Raw genomic sequence first — 12,946 nt, forward strand, 5'->3', positions numbered from 1 at the left:
AGAAATAACAGTCGCACGGGCAGACGGCCGACGCGGCAGCTGTAGCGCTCCGTTGCCTTCTTCCAAAAAATGCTGTACAGTAACCGAAATAATCTGAATTTCGGCATGAAAATTTCAGGGAATATTCGGAAGAGTGTATACTATTCGATAAAGCAAAAAAAAAAAAATCGATTTTTTGAAAATTTCACACTGGAAAGCTCCCTTAATAACAATGTTAGACGGCTCTGCGATATTGCAAGCATGATAAATTATCTTGGTATCAGCTTCTTTATGTGAAGTACAACATAAATTTTCAACAACACACTTGATTGGATCTTGTCATTAACAACTTGATACGATTGACAATTTCGGAAATTTAAAAATACCTGTCGGTTGCCTAAAAATGATTTCATTTCCTCAGTCGACCAATGTTTTGTAAAAAAATCAACCAAAGCTTCCTTAAATTTAGTATTCTTTAATTCTTTTGCAAAATCTGATGGTCGCTTCTGTTCAGGCCCCGAAATTATGTAATCAATCAATGATGCTTCATGCCGTAGACATCTTTCACTATCCTTTATTGATGGAAAAAAATATTGGTCAAAAATTACGTCAATTCTTCGAATGGAATATTTTAACACCATTTGCAGCAATTTCTTCGAAATACCTCCGAATGTTTGGGGAACTTCTTTCATAGAATGAAGAACGAAAAATCCATCAATTAACAATACATCGGTATTACGTGGTGGTTCTTGATCAATATTTGGTTCAAGGCATTTTACAAGTACAGATTTGTCAGTTTTACAGAAACCACCATCTAGATGACATAAAGCAAGAGGTACAGGAGATATCGGATACGCTAAAATTTTTAGAACATTAATTTGATGGTCCATCGAAATTCCCAACAAACGTCCGAATAAATCTCGTTGTAACTTAATCTCTTGCTCCTTACCACCTATTTTCACAGATTTTTTCTTTACCACTAGACTTGAAAAGTTGTGTATCGATGTTTTTTTGATGGCTTTTTCAAATCTTCTCGAATCAGATGCACATTCCGATATAAAAGTTGTCCGTAGCTCTTCCCCATTTTTTTGGATGTTTAAGAGAAAATCTTCTACTTCAGACGATGCAGCTTTCCCGGAACCTATGTTAAACAACTGATCAGGTGATAAATCTAAGCTGAAGGGATTCACATACTGATCAAACGAGTCGATAAACTTTTCAAGTTGTTGACAACTTTTCTTAATATTATGTGGCTGTAACTCTGGTGAAATATCTTGCTTCTTGGTAATTCCTAACTCATCCAATACGTGTGTAATTATACTTGAGCGGATGTCGTGGCTTCTCGCCCACCGTTGACGAGCTGAAATCGAGTTAGTCAGATTTGTGATTCCGGTAAGTGTTCTCGCAGCATCTGCATTAATAGTCTGCTCTAATGTAAGATCAATAGGCTGCCTTGAAAACGGCTTATCGGTACGCTTGATTCCGAAAAATCCTTTTTGGAAGTCTTGCTCTAATCCAGGATGAGTAGTGGCAACTTTCATTAAATCGCAATGATATCGGACAGTCCATTTTGCATAATTCTGATGGTTACATACAAAAAATAAATTTGTTATTTTTGGTAAAATGTCAATATACAATTGAAAGTCACCAACACGAATGCTCCTACTCAGTTGTAAATAGTAATAAACAAGCTTGATGTAAATCACATAAAATTGAGCTGTTTTACCATGTTCACCATTTAATGTTTGTTGCTCGTAAATAGCGTAATCATTACAGAGCTCCATCAAGCTTTCATTGTGAATAAAAAAGGAAGGTGACTGACAACTCTGTAATCGTTCAATTTCTTCAGTGATTTCTTCAGAAATTTGAATATTTTTGGTTGTTAGAAAAGATCTAAAATGCATTATTTGTAGACCTAAAGCCATCATTGGATGTGATCGTTTACAGCGATTGAAATGTTTGCCCTCAATGAAACTTGAAATGGATCCACTAGCAAGCATTTCGCTTTCAACCATGATGGTTGATAAACCACAATCATCAACAAATTTTCCGATCGCCTTGAAGTATGACATCATTATGTGAAAGGCACCCAAGTGTATGAATAGTTTTTGGAAGGTGTTACCTTCTGTAGCTTGAATTTGGAGCGCAATCTTTGCGATAGCTAAATCGTAAGTTACTTGCATGTACTCTTGATTTAGTTCTTGCAAGGCTGTCATGCATTGCTGCATAGTTGCCAAAACTACAGCATTGCTTGTTGGTGAGTGATTTATCGGAGTCAAATACGAAATCAATTGTCGTGGAGTATCATCTGTCATAATTTTACTGTTAAAACCAGTCCACATAGGGGTATTTAATGATCCTACAGCATGACTTAGCATCCAAATATTATCAATCCGATCGTAAAGACTCTTATGCACGATTATATTAACCTCTTCCTCACTTTCAGGTTGAATAGTACAAGTTTTTTTGAGTTTTTTAGCACACTGTGGTAACTCAAAATCAATCTCCTCAAAAGATCGTCTTCTACGTTTATCATGTTGATTAGCTTCAGTTCCTTCTTCATCTTCTTCTTCTAAATCGTCGTCTTCGAGGTTGGGGTGAATATTTTGATACATTATTCCCACTGTATCATGGAGAGTGTCTTTTCCAGTCTTGGTATCAACAAATTCGTCATAATTGTCAAATGCCATACTTGCTACAAGATTTTCATTTGTATTAATTACCTCTGGGCATATACCGGTACGTGAGACTGATGAAAACGTTGCTTCTGTTTCTAGCTCCTCGACAGCGCTGTAACTTATACAATGACCATAACGATTTATTATATCGATAATCTTACGACTGCTTGTAATACTTTTTAATGTCATGCCTAAGCAGATGTGTTTAGAGGTTTTAATGTTACCATTGTGAGTCATATATATGATGTCCTGTGACAGAGAATTTACGTAACGTTGGAAACTGTCGCAATTTCGCCGTTTACGACGGTAACCACCAAGAATTGATGAAAAAAATTCGGAAATCAGGGGTGGTGTTGAACATTCACCTTTTATTAGCCGCTGACTAGTTAAATACTGAGGTAATTTTTTTCTTTATATACCTTTAATTTCCGCTCGTAAAATGGCAGCAGATTCCTGCAAAATATCTTGATCTTTCAAATCGGCAAACAATAAATCATCAATAGTTGAAATGCCTTTTGGGGCAACAACTTTTCTTTTGTTCGATATAAAAATTTGAATTTTATCATTAAATTTCTTGTGAATCTTTTCTTCTAAATAGTGTGTGCTAAATATTGATGTTGCGTCAGAGCCATCACTTAAATCTTTAAACATTTGAAGATATTCCTTATGTAAGTAACTCAGAAAGTAACAGCGTCCTCGATTTATGACATTATCTTCAATTAAATCACATATTTCTTTATAAACAGTTTCATGTATTTCTCGGGAGATGTGCCATGAAGTACGAACAGGACTTTTTACGAGTAATCTTTTTTGATTTCTAAAAATTTGACGGCAATTATCATGATAATATACTTCACCAGAGGCAACACTTTGTATTTTAGTCAAAGTTTCACTGTAAATTTCAGTATCTGGCTTAAAGTTTGATAAAATGCTCTTTGCAAATTGATCCTTATCTGAAGTGTGTAATGGCTCATTCTTACACCGATATTGTTTCTTTTTTTTATTACAAAAAAAAACACAAATTTACGCTTGGTGGAGCTACAGTATCAGCAATCTGAGTAGTTGATGATTCTGCTGAATCTTCAGGTGGTCTTTCCTCCAACGGCTGTTCTGCTTCAGCGTCAATTTCTTTCTCTACTTCTGTCTCAGGAAGATTCACATCTTGTACCAGGGAATCATGTACAATTGTATCATCAATTATTGAGGTATCAGCTGATGTAGATGGTTGTTCAATTGCAGACAAAGACGTACTGGACTGTGATGGTACTTTTCCTTTACCATCTATCGAGTAAAATTGTCTCTTCAATGCTGTAAATGCCTTGTAACAACTACTATGATATGCTAAATCATAATTTTCGTCCGGTAAAATAACATCTTTATATTTCAATTTATGAATTTTCCTTAACCTCAAAATCTTCTGACATTTTGACATACTTTCTTCTGAGAATATCAGTAATTTCTCATTTTTCACCTTATTACAAAAAACACACTTCAGTTATTCTTTTTCACTCGACATAATGTCAGATATATTTAATAAATAATAGATAAAACAAAATAAAGCAACACTATGTATTTTATTTAATTCACGAAACACGAGGCATCTGTATGAACGTTCACAAATATACTGAAAACATCTGGCAAAAAACCGTTAGGGTGGGGATATAACTGAAGGCCCTCTCAGGTATAAAACTCGATTTATTTGAATGCTAGTAAGTATAAAAGAAAATACTATAGGCTAGAATGAGTACAATAGTAATCCATAGAGGAAAAAAGAAAGATAGCTGTAAACAGTCTATGCATACATCTGACCGGATAGTAGCTAAGATTCTGTTGTCTGCTGAAGTGTGTACGCCATGAAGCCGTCTGCCGTGATGAATATAAGTTTTTAAGACCCTAATAAACAAAATATATCAATGGCAGATTTGGTCAATTAATTTCAAAATTTAATTTTTTTCAGCATTTTCAAAACTGTCTGCCACTATGCTAAACGCGTGGTAATGGTCTGCCATTGTTATTTTTAGATGATAATAATAATATATTTTCAAATATCAAAACGGCAGACGTGGTCAAATGCATTTAAAATTCACCAAAAATCGATACCTGTCTTACCTGAGCGCGCGCCGCGTCCACCAGTTGGGGCTTAGTGAACCCCCATCTCATATATGGTAGGTATAGGGGCCTCACTGTACAAAATCCCAGGTTTGGTCCAATACATGCAGGTAGCCGTCCACTGGCTCTTAGACTAACCTATCTTACTACTTAGGTGATTCAGGCTATCCTTTGGAACCATGGCTCTTGACACCAATACCGAATGCTCCAAATGGATCACCTGAGTATATATATACCGCTGCACATTGTAGTGCCCGCTCAGTTATAGAGCGATGTTTTGGTGCACTCAAATCGGTATGGAGATGCTTGTCACATGTGAGTTTGTGGTCAGAATAGTCAACAGTTATAAACTCAATTTAGAGCGAATTATTCTCATTGTCATTTTATATTTTTTTCTACTTCAGCAACGTTTATTAATGTACGAGCCTGATATGGCGGGAAGAATAATCAATGCTTGTGCCATGTTGCATAATATGCGTTTGCATTATCGAATACCATTTAAAGAGATCGCCGAGGAAGATGTCGCACAGGCTAATGCTATGCCAGCACCCGGACCTTATATTGCTGAACCTCTTGAAGGAAGAGCACGCCTTGCTGAGGGACGCCGTGTACAACAGCAACTTATCCGAGACAACTTTATGCACTTGTAGTTGGCGGTGTATATGTGACTTCGTGAAAAATCCGGAAAATCATATGAAATACAGTAGCGCCCAAAAGTATTTTGACAAACATAGTAATTGAGTTAATCACATGCAAGAATAAACTACAAAAATCAATAATATTATTTGTTGAAACAAATTCGATGTTCTATATAGTTGTTAAAAATGATCTCTCGATTACTCGAAAATAAAGTTGAAATAAATAAAAGTAAGAGAAACGATCGATCAAAGTGATAACGAATTTTATATTCTCAAAATACTTTTGAGCATTACTGTATGTTTGTGGTGAGACTTGATAGATATATATCTTATACCATATCTCTAGCGTTGAGATGTCCTGTACGTGACGAAAATTGTATATAGTTTGAATTTTTTTGAATGAGAAAGAGCGTGTGAGTTTAAATTTGTATTGCTTCCTTAAAGTCTACTGTCTTTCATCGATTTTTCGCTATGAAAAGTAACTTTTGTGATTTACTCTGCTGCTGACTATGTTTTAAGGTTTCCATGGCAATCCTACGGAATTTAAAAAAAAACGAACAAAAAAATGTGCATAACCTGCCAAAAAAGATGGGCGTTCAAAAAAATTAAAAACTTTATTGAACCTGAACTCATTCGGCGTTTTTATTTTACATCTCAATTTCTGAGCATGTCACTGGCACAAAATTCTTAAAAACAAAACCACGTCCGTGTGTAAGAAATCATACATAAAGTTTCATATTATAAAAAAAAAATTTTTAATGAGAATATGATGGAGATTAATGGAATCCTGTCATCGCTGTCACGTGCGGAGCGGTCTCGCACGCGACGACTTCACCCTCTTTGTTATTAACGAGGTTTATATTTAATTTTTACGTGGATTAGGAGGCAAACGTCCTCTACAGGGCGTTCCGTGGGAAATGGTTTGAAGGATTTCAATTATTTTGTACCAATATTTTGAAGGAAGCAAGTAGAAATGTTTAATGAAACAACTAGAAGCAGCAAGGTTATAGACAAGGAAGCTTACACTACGTTCTTATGCTACTCACGTTCTCGCTCTTTCGCACTCTCTCTCGCGGATTCTGCTTCGGCCTCGAAGGTGCCGAAGTTTACACCTTCACTCACTCACTTACGTGCTACACGGCTTGATTAAGTTCGTGGCTTTGCGTATTGCGCTTAATTCTAACTTCACAGACTGATGCCGCGACGCGAGATGCTTGGACGACCGCGTGTAGATTTAAAGGAATGCTCTCTCTCTAATCGTCGGAGGCCCAAGACTTATAACTCTTTACTCGACAGCTCTGAAGGAGCCTGATTCCGTTGATGTTGGTTTGATGCTGTCTCTAACGGGACTGTCTTCGCTCGCTCGTCCGACACCCCTTGGAACGTCGGGCGGCGAGCGAGCTTTTCGCTGACTTTGCAATTTCGAACAAAGGCTCGCCTCGCAACGGTCATCCTCGAAGCGCGTGATTTCGCGCTCGCCTCATCCCGGTGTTGATTACACCCGGGATCTGGCGGGCGCGAAGACGCTGACGTTGCTGGCTGTCCAACTACGCCGTTGCGCTTGGCTATACCACGAACTGATTATAATAAGATATTTTATATGAACTAACTAAAACTATGCTTCCCTGTCTCTAAAGATAATAATAATGAAAAATGATAATTGTTATGATCGGTAATATATTACAGTTTTGGGTAAATGTGCGGCGCTCGTGACATCGCTACCGCTATTGAATTTAGAGCCTGGCATATCTGCCTCTTCACTTCTAATTTATCTTTCTCCAGCTCCAGTCGTTTGGCTTCGTTATTTGCAGACATTAGCATCGCCTGTGACATTCTCTAAAACATATAAGTACAAATATTTGCACAATTCCACTGGCATAAAAATTTGCAGATTGATTTATTCATATACAGTTTAAACAGAAATACCTCAAGTATTTCGTTCTGCTTCTGTTGCATTTCTACATCCGTCTTAAAGACATCATCTCTTCTTTTGTTTTTCTTCTTGCGCAAGGCTCTGACTGGGTGTGTGGCTGTTTTTATCTTTAGGGTCGTCTGCTGCAATGATGGGTGTGCCAGTGTGTGCGATGATGATGCTATGCCATCATCACTGCAGACAACTTCTACCAATGTTTTGGGTTCTGAAAGGTGCTTTAATTCATCAGCTTCTTTTATGGTGTGTTCCTCCTCCTGTCCTATTGCCGTGTCTGATTCTACGAATAAAACACGTTGCCACAACATCATATCATACATCATTATTGTTAGTAATACACGTGGCTGCTCGGGACATACGCTTACCAATTGTGGTGTTTGTCGAAACTATGTTGTATTCTTCGAATACTGATATATGAGTACCTAGGTATCTCGTTTAACACCGACTCGTCTGCTTCCCGCAGTTGTGTAATTGCAGACTGAAATATGTACATGAATAAACATGTTTGGCTTTTCAATCATTTAAATGGAAGGGATTAATTTGTATACCATTTATGGGGGCTGAGCTAGAGCAGTTGATCCGACATAAATGAGTTCCTTTGTTCAGCGTTAAATTTAACTTACTTTAATACTATCAGTTATTATCGTTCATTCACACATATTTTTCAAATTATTTGCCATAATTTTGATCTCGTCTTGTACTCGGTAAATAATCTATCTAAAAGAATATCTTCTGTAAGCAGTTTTTGTATTTAATGTTCTCATTACATACCATCTCTTCAGGCATCGAATCAGGTACCCTGCACCCTTCTGTTACAACAGGTCCTATCAATCCGAGGATCATTAAATCTTCCTCCGATAGCGTATTATCTACTATCCACAGGAAAATTGCCAGTTTTAATGCGGGCATTTTTAAGGCTGACAGCTTTGGCTCTGATTCGAGTTTTTATATCCTTCCAAACCTAAAAAATGCCATAAGAACTGTTCTTCAAAAACAGAGTTTCCACCGTCACAAAACTTTCAGTCTCGTTTTAAAACTTTTATTTCAGTTCTGGTAGAAACTTGGTGAATGAGAATAAAAAAAATTACCTATTATGGTTTCATCTATAAGTAAATTACACTAACTGCGAATAAACAGTGTTAAAAAAATCAACGTTTTTATAAGGAATAAAGGTTTTCGAAGTTTACTCACTTTCTGCCACTGAATTTGAGTTTTCTCGAACCCTGAGGAGTTCAATTCTCTTGTCAGTGCCTTCCACAATTTGTCTCCTTTTTCTTTTCCTCGAGCACCTATAAGCCGTCCTGCTGCAAACTCTCTATGGTTATACATATATTCAATCAAATATTTCCTTTGCTTACTGTTGTGCTTGTGGGAACGTTTTGCTGCTTCAGTAGGACTGTAACAAATCCATGTTCATATTAATGTGACGTCATAAAACCTGCCATTATCATCTTATAAATATGCCTAGTCTTATAACGTCTTATAACAGATTTTTTAAATAGCAATTTTGTGAATAAATGTAGCTAACAGAAGTAACACACAGAACAATGAAACAAAACTTTTCTAGAGATCATAATCAAGGTTATGATCTCTTATATATTAATATAAATGTATTATTTCATTACTTATGTATTAATTTCATATAAATATTAATCTCATATATTATTTCCTTACTTACTTCATTTTGTACGTTGATTCTTCACAAATTTCGAAATCACAAAAATTTTGATGGTTTATTTATGCAATACAATGCAACAAAACTGCAAATACAATGTAACATGAAAAAACTGTTATATCGCCGCCTGACAAGTCTAGGCTCACGGCTTCCTTTAGAACGGGAGGTTCAAACCACGGTTTGAACGCAACCATTGCGCCGGCGAAACAGCTTGCTTGTAACGCCTGGCGCAAAATAGCACCCGGTACAGAATCGCTTTTTATAATAGCGTCGCTTTCGCAAGCGACCTTTCGTGTTGCGTCGCTTCATAGCGACCCTTCATTGCGTCTAGTACAGAATCGACCTCATGGTCAGCGAACGCTGCCGCGAACGTGTGCGTGATCGGCTCGGCTAGTCGTTCACCTTCCGCTGGATTACCGCGATGTCCTGCTGGTGCTGTTTCTGCATGGCCACGGCGTTAGCCAGGCTTGCCGTTACTTGCTCGACCAAGGCTTCGAGACTACCCGCACTCCCCGCGTACTCAGCGACCTGGTGGCGCGGAGTTGCGTCGGCGATGGCATTGCCTAACTCGGCAACCGTATCGAGGTTCGCGGTCGTTTGCGTAGCGAGGATAGCCTGCATCGACGAGGGTAGTCTGCCGAGCCACAGCGAGCGCACGAGGCTCTCCGGTACAACGACGCCTGCTAGCGCCTGACGATGCCGTAGAAATTGCGAGGGCTTGCGGTCACCCATCTCCTCGTGCTCGAGTAATCGCCGCGTCTTCTGTTCCTGCGACGCGCTGAGACGACGTATTAGTTCCGTTTTTAATTTTTCATACTTGCCGCTCGCGGGCGGCCGCGTAAGAATGTCCCACACTTCCGCGGCGTATTTCGTGTCTATATTGCCTGCGACGTAGCTAAATTTTGTTTCGTCTCCCACCACCCCCGCTAACGCGAACTGGCTCTCGACTTGTGTGAACCACATCTCCGGGTCTGCGGGCCAAAACGGTGGAATACGCACAGCGACTCGGTCTAGCGCAGCTCGCACGCCGGTTACAGCGTCTGCCGGCATCTTACACGATCTGGTAGCTATATCCGGTCACCAATACCACTCAAAGTTTGCAGCTAAAATACAAGGTCACTAACCCTAGCACTCACAATAAAAATTTAACACAGCCTGACACGAGAAAGAGTATGGATCGCGTCAAATCACGTCGGGATCACCAATTTGTGGTGCTATCGGGAGGTTAGGAAACGGATGACGCCAGAGATTGTGGTTGATAGTGATATGGTATTGACAAACTGTTTATTATTAGAGATATCGAGTTACAAGAATGGGATGGTATAATAGAAATGCGAAAACAGGGAAAAAGACGAAGCTAGTTGGTAGATGCGTATGCGCAAAGAGCACGGCGAAGACTGGTTACAGATGAGAGAAAAATGCAGGCTCGCCCCCGAGTCGAGGCCAAGGGTCGCGTCGCGCCATAAATGCCACATGTCGGGAAATTCCCGGCGCGGTCAAATCCTTGGCCCTCGGCTAGTGCGGCGAGGCCCGGACACGCGAAAGTTAACTGTAAAAGGCAATGGTTGTTAAAAGACAGAAATGGAGAAAAGGAAATATTTTAATGATTTTTCGCCGGCTTGCCGGTGGCGGGTGTCCGCCACGCGATTTGATAAATTTTTGGTTCAGGAATTTCTTCTCCTTTAGCAACACTGGCCCAAAGTAATCCACGCCCACACGCAAAAATGCCGCCGTCCCGTTCAAACGTGCCTGAGGTAGATCAGCCATTTGGCTCTCCAGCGGAACCGGCCGGTGTCTGAGACATCGGACTCATTTCCGGATGATGTTCTGTACCTGGTTTTTCCCATCGAGCAGCCACAGCCCTCTCTGTCTTATGGTGCACAGTGTGCTCTGAATGCCGGCATGATATGCACGTTCGTGCGTTTCCTTGATAATCATGTCGGTAACGGGATGATGTGTCGGCAAGAAGATCGGGTGTTTTTGCTCATAGGGAATCTCAGCCCTTTTCAGACGTCCTCCGACGCGAAGAAGCCCATGCTCGTCGACGAACGGATTCGGCGAGGCAAATTTGTAGTCTTTGACAGTTTCCTTGTTCATGATCCTGTCGATGTCCTTCGAGAATTGGTTCCTCTGGATTAGTTGCAAAATTTTATTTTCGGCGGCCATCTTTTCTGTTGTCTCAATTTCTCGTTTTGTATACTTCTTAGGTGTTCATATACGCAAACAGTATGCAACTACCCTCGTTAATTCCAAATAAGAAGAAAATCGGGCAAACAGGTCGTAACTCTCCGGTTGTGAAACGAAGCATAGATTCTTCTTGAAACCGAGGGAGGCGGTGACGGTGATTTCGGTGTTCTCTGGCCATTCCTCTTCAGATTTGATCAGTCAACTCGGCCCTGCAAGCCACGAGTTGTTCCGCAAAAAATCCTTGGGAAGTTGACCGCGCGATAACCCGTCCGCGGGATTTTGCTCGCCCTTCACATGACGCCACTTCACGTCGTTGTCGAGAGTCTGAATTTCGGCGATGCGGTTCGATTCGAAGACCTTTAGAACCTCCGGGGGTTTTTTGAGCCAGTCAAGTACGATGCTCGAGTCTGACCACAAGACAACGCGATATACCTTGAAATCGAAAACCGATCGTACCTCTTTGTATAACCGAGCTAAAATCAACGCACCACACAATTCGAGACGAGGGATGGTATGTATCTCTTTTTCTTTCTGCTCCGTCGGAGTTCCTTTTCGCGCTATACGTCTTGATTTCAACGGAGCGACACGAGATTTGGCGCAGGTTAGGACCGTAGAAATTTGGTCGTTCGGGTCAACCGATCGCACATAAATGCAGGCTCCATATCCATCCTTACTAGCGTCGCAGAATCCGTGTATCTCGATGGATTTTGAATCTTTTAATAACACGTGACGTTTCACCGACACTTCACAGAAAAATCCAAGCTGATTTGAAAACGCAATCAAGTCCGCGTGCAAATTCTGTGGCAAGGATTCATCCCAATTAACCTCCGCTCGCCAACATTTTTGAAGGATGATCTTTGCGAACATGATCGTCGGATGTTATGAGCTGGGTTGGCTGAAGACCAAACCACTCGATACGTATAACGCTTAGTTGAGACTAAATTTTCCGGATATATTATTTGAATTTGTTGACACCGTTCCCCCCTTAATTAAACTGGCTTTGATGTAAAAATGGTCACTTACCTTTGTTGTTGGCAGTTGATTTTCGGGCTCTGTGGGGCGGCTCTGCGTGCTCGGCGAGGAGGTATACGGTATTAAATGACTGGTTCACACTCGATATGGGTTTAATTACAATTATACGTTTATTCGATAAAAATGAGGTTAGTTATGTACTATGGTAGAAAGGAAGTTTGTGTTTGAGTAAAATAACGCGGAGTTCGCTCAGCGCTTGACGTGATTGGATTTTGTAATAAAAAACTGAGAGAAAGACTTCTTCTTAAAAGCTGACTGACTACTGATCGACTACTGTTTGACTACCCATTGACTACGCATTGACTACTGATTGACTACTCTCTTTTAAAAGATTCGGGTGGTCTTGTCTGAACTACTTCCTGATTGGTTACCAGTATCCTTAAGGGATGCTGGACCAATCAGGAGGGCCTGATAAAATTTTGAGTTTTTCTATTCGTCAAGACTACACCCGCCCATCGGGTACGGTGTAGCATGAGAATTTATCATTAACTATCCCGCCTTTACCACACGTGCGGGTAGGAATTTCCGTTTTATGTTTGTATATAATAAAGATATCCTTATTTTAATGTTCGGGCCAATATTGCCCAAACAGACACTTGAGATAGACCCATACGGATCTATCCGTTGCACGTGTTCATTTCCAGAAGTTATAAAAAGGTGATAAAGAGAGCCATTGCATGCATACGGAGACGCAAAAATAAAAGTAAAAGATAAAAAT

At 39.9% G+C, this 12,946-nt stretch overlaps 2 protein-coding genes across 2 annotated transcripts; one reads left to right on the forward strand and one right to left on the reverse strand.

The window, feature by feature from the left end:
- Positions 1 to 4,360: 4,360 nt before the first annotated feature.
- LOC124299550 (putative nuclease HARBI1) lies at positions 4,361 to 5,805 on the forward strand. Its single transcript, XM_046752810.1, has 3 exons — positions 4,361 to 4,366; positions 4,899 to 5,081; positions 5,171 to 5,805. Exons 1-3 carry the CDS (start codon positions 4,361 to 4,363, stop codon positions 5,414 to 5,416), a joined length of 435 nt encoding a protein of 144 aa, XP_046608766.1. The 3' UTR covers positions 5,417 to 5,805.
- A 3,594-nt stretch (positions 5,806 to 9,399) lies between these two features.
- On the reverse strand, positions 9,400 to 10,059 carry LOC124299551 (uncharacterized). Its single transcript, XM_046752811.1, has one exon. It carries the CDS (start codon positions 10,057 to 10,059, stop codon positions 9,400 to 9,402), a length of 660 nt encoding a protein of 219 aa, XP_046608767.1.
- Between the last annotated feature and the right edge of the window lie 2,887 nt (positions 10,060 to 12,946).

The sequence above is a fragment of the Neodiprion virginianus genome, chromosome 3 (assembly GCF_021901495.1).
Source record: "Neodiprion virginianus isolate iyNeoVirg1 chromosome 3, iyNeoVirg1.1, whole genome shotgun sequence".
NCBI lineage: Eukaryota > Metazoa > Arthropoda > Insecta > Hymenoptera > Diprionidae > Neodiprion > Neodiprion virginianus.

Bases quoted from the DNA above. Each gene is read 5' to 3' on its own strand.
- LOC124299551 (XM_046752811.1), bottom strand. From the start codon at position 10,059: ATGCCGGCAGACGCTGTAACCGGCGTGCGAGCTGCGCTAGACCGAGTC.
- LOC124299550 (XM_046752810.1), top strand. The intron at 5,082-5,170 runs GTGAGTTTGTGG...TTTCTACTTCAG, and splicing joins TATGGAGATGCTTGTCACAT to CAACGTTTATTAATGTACGA.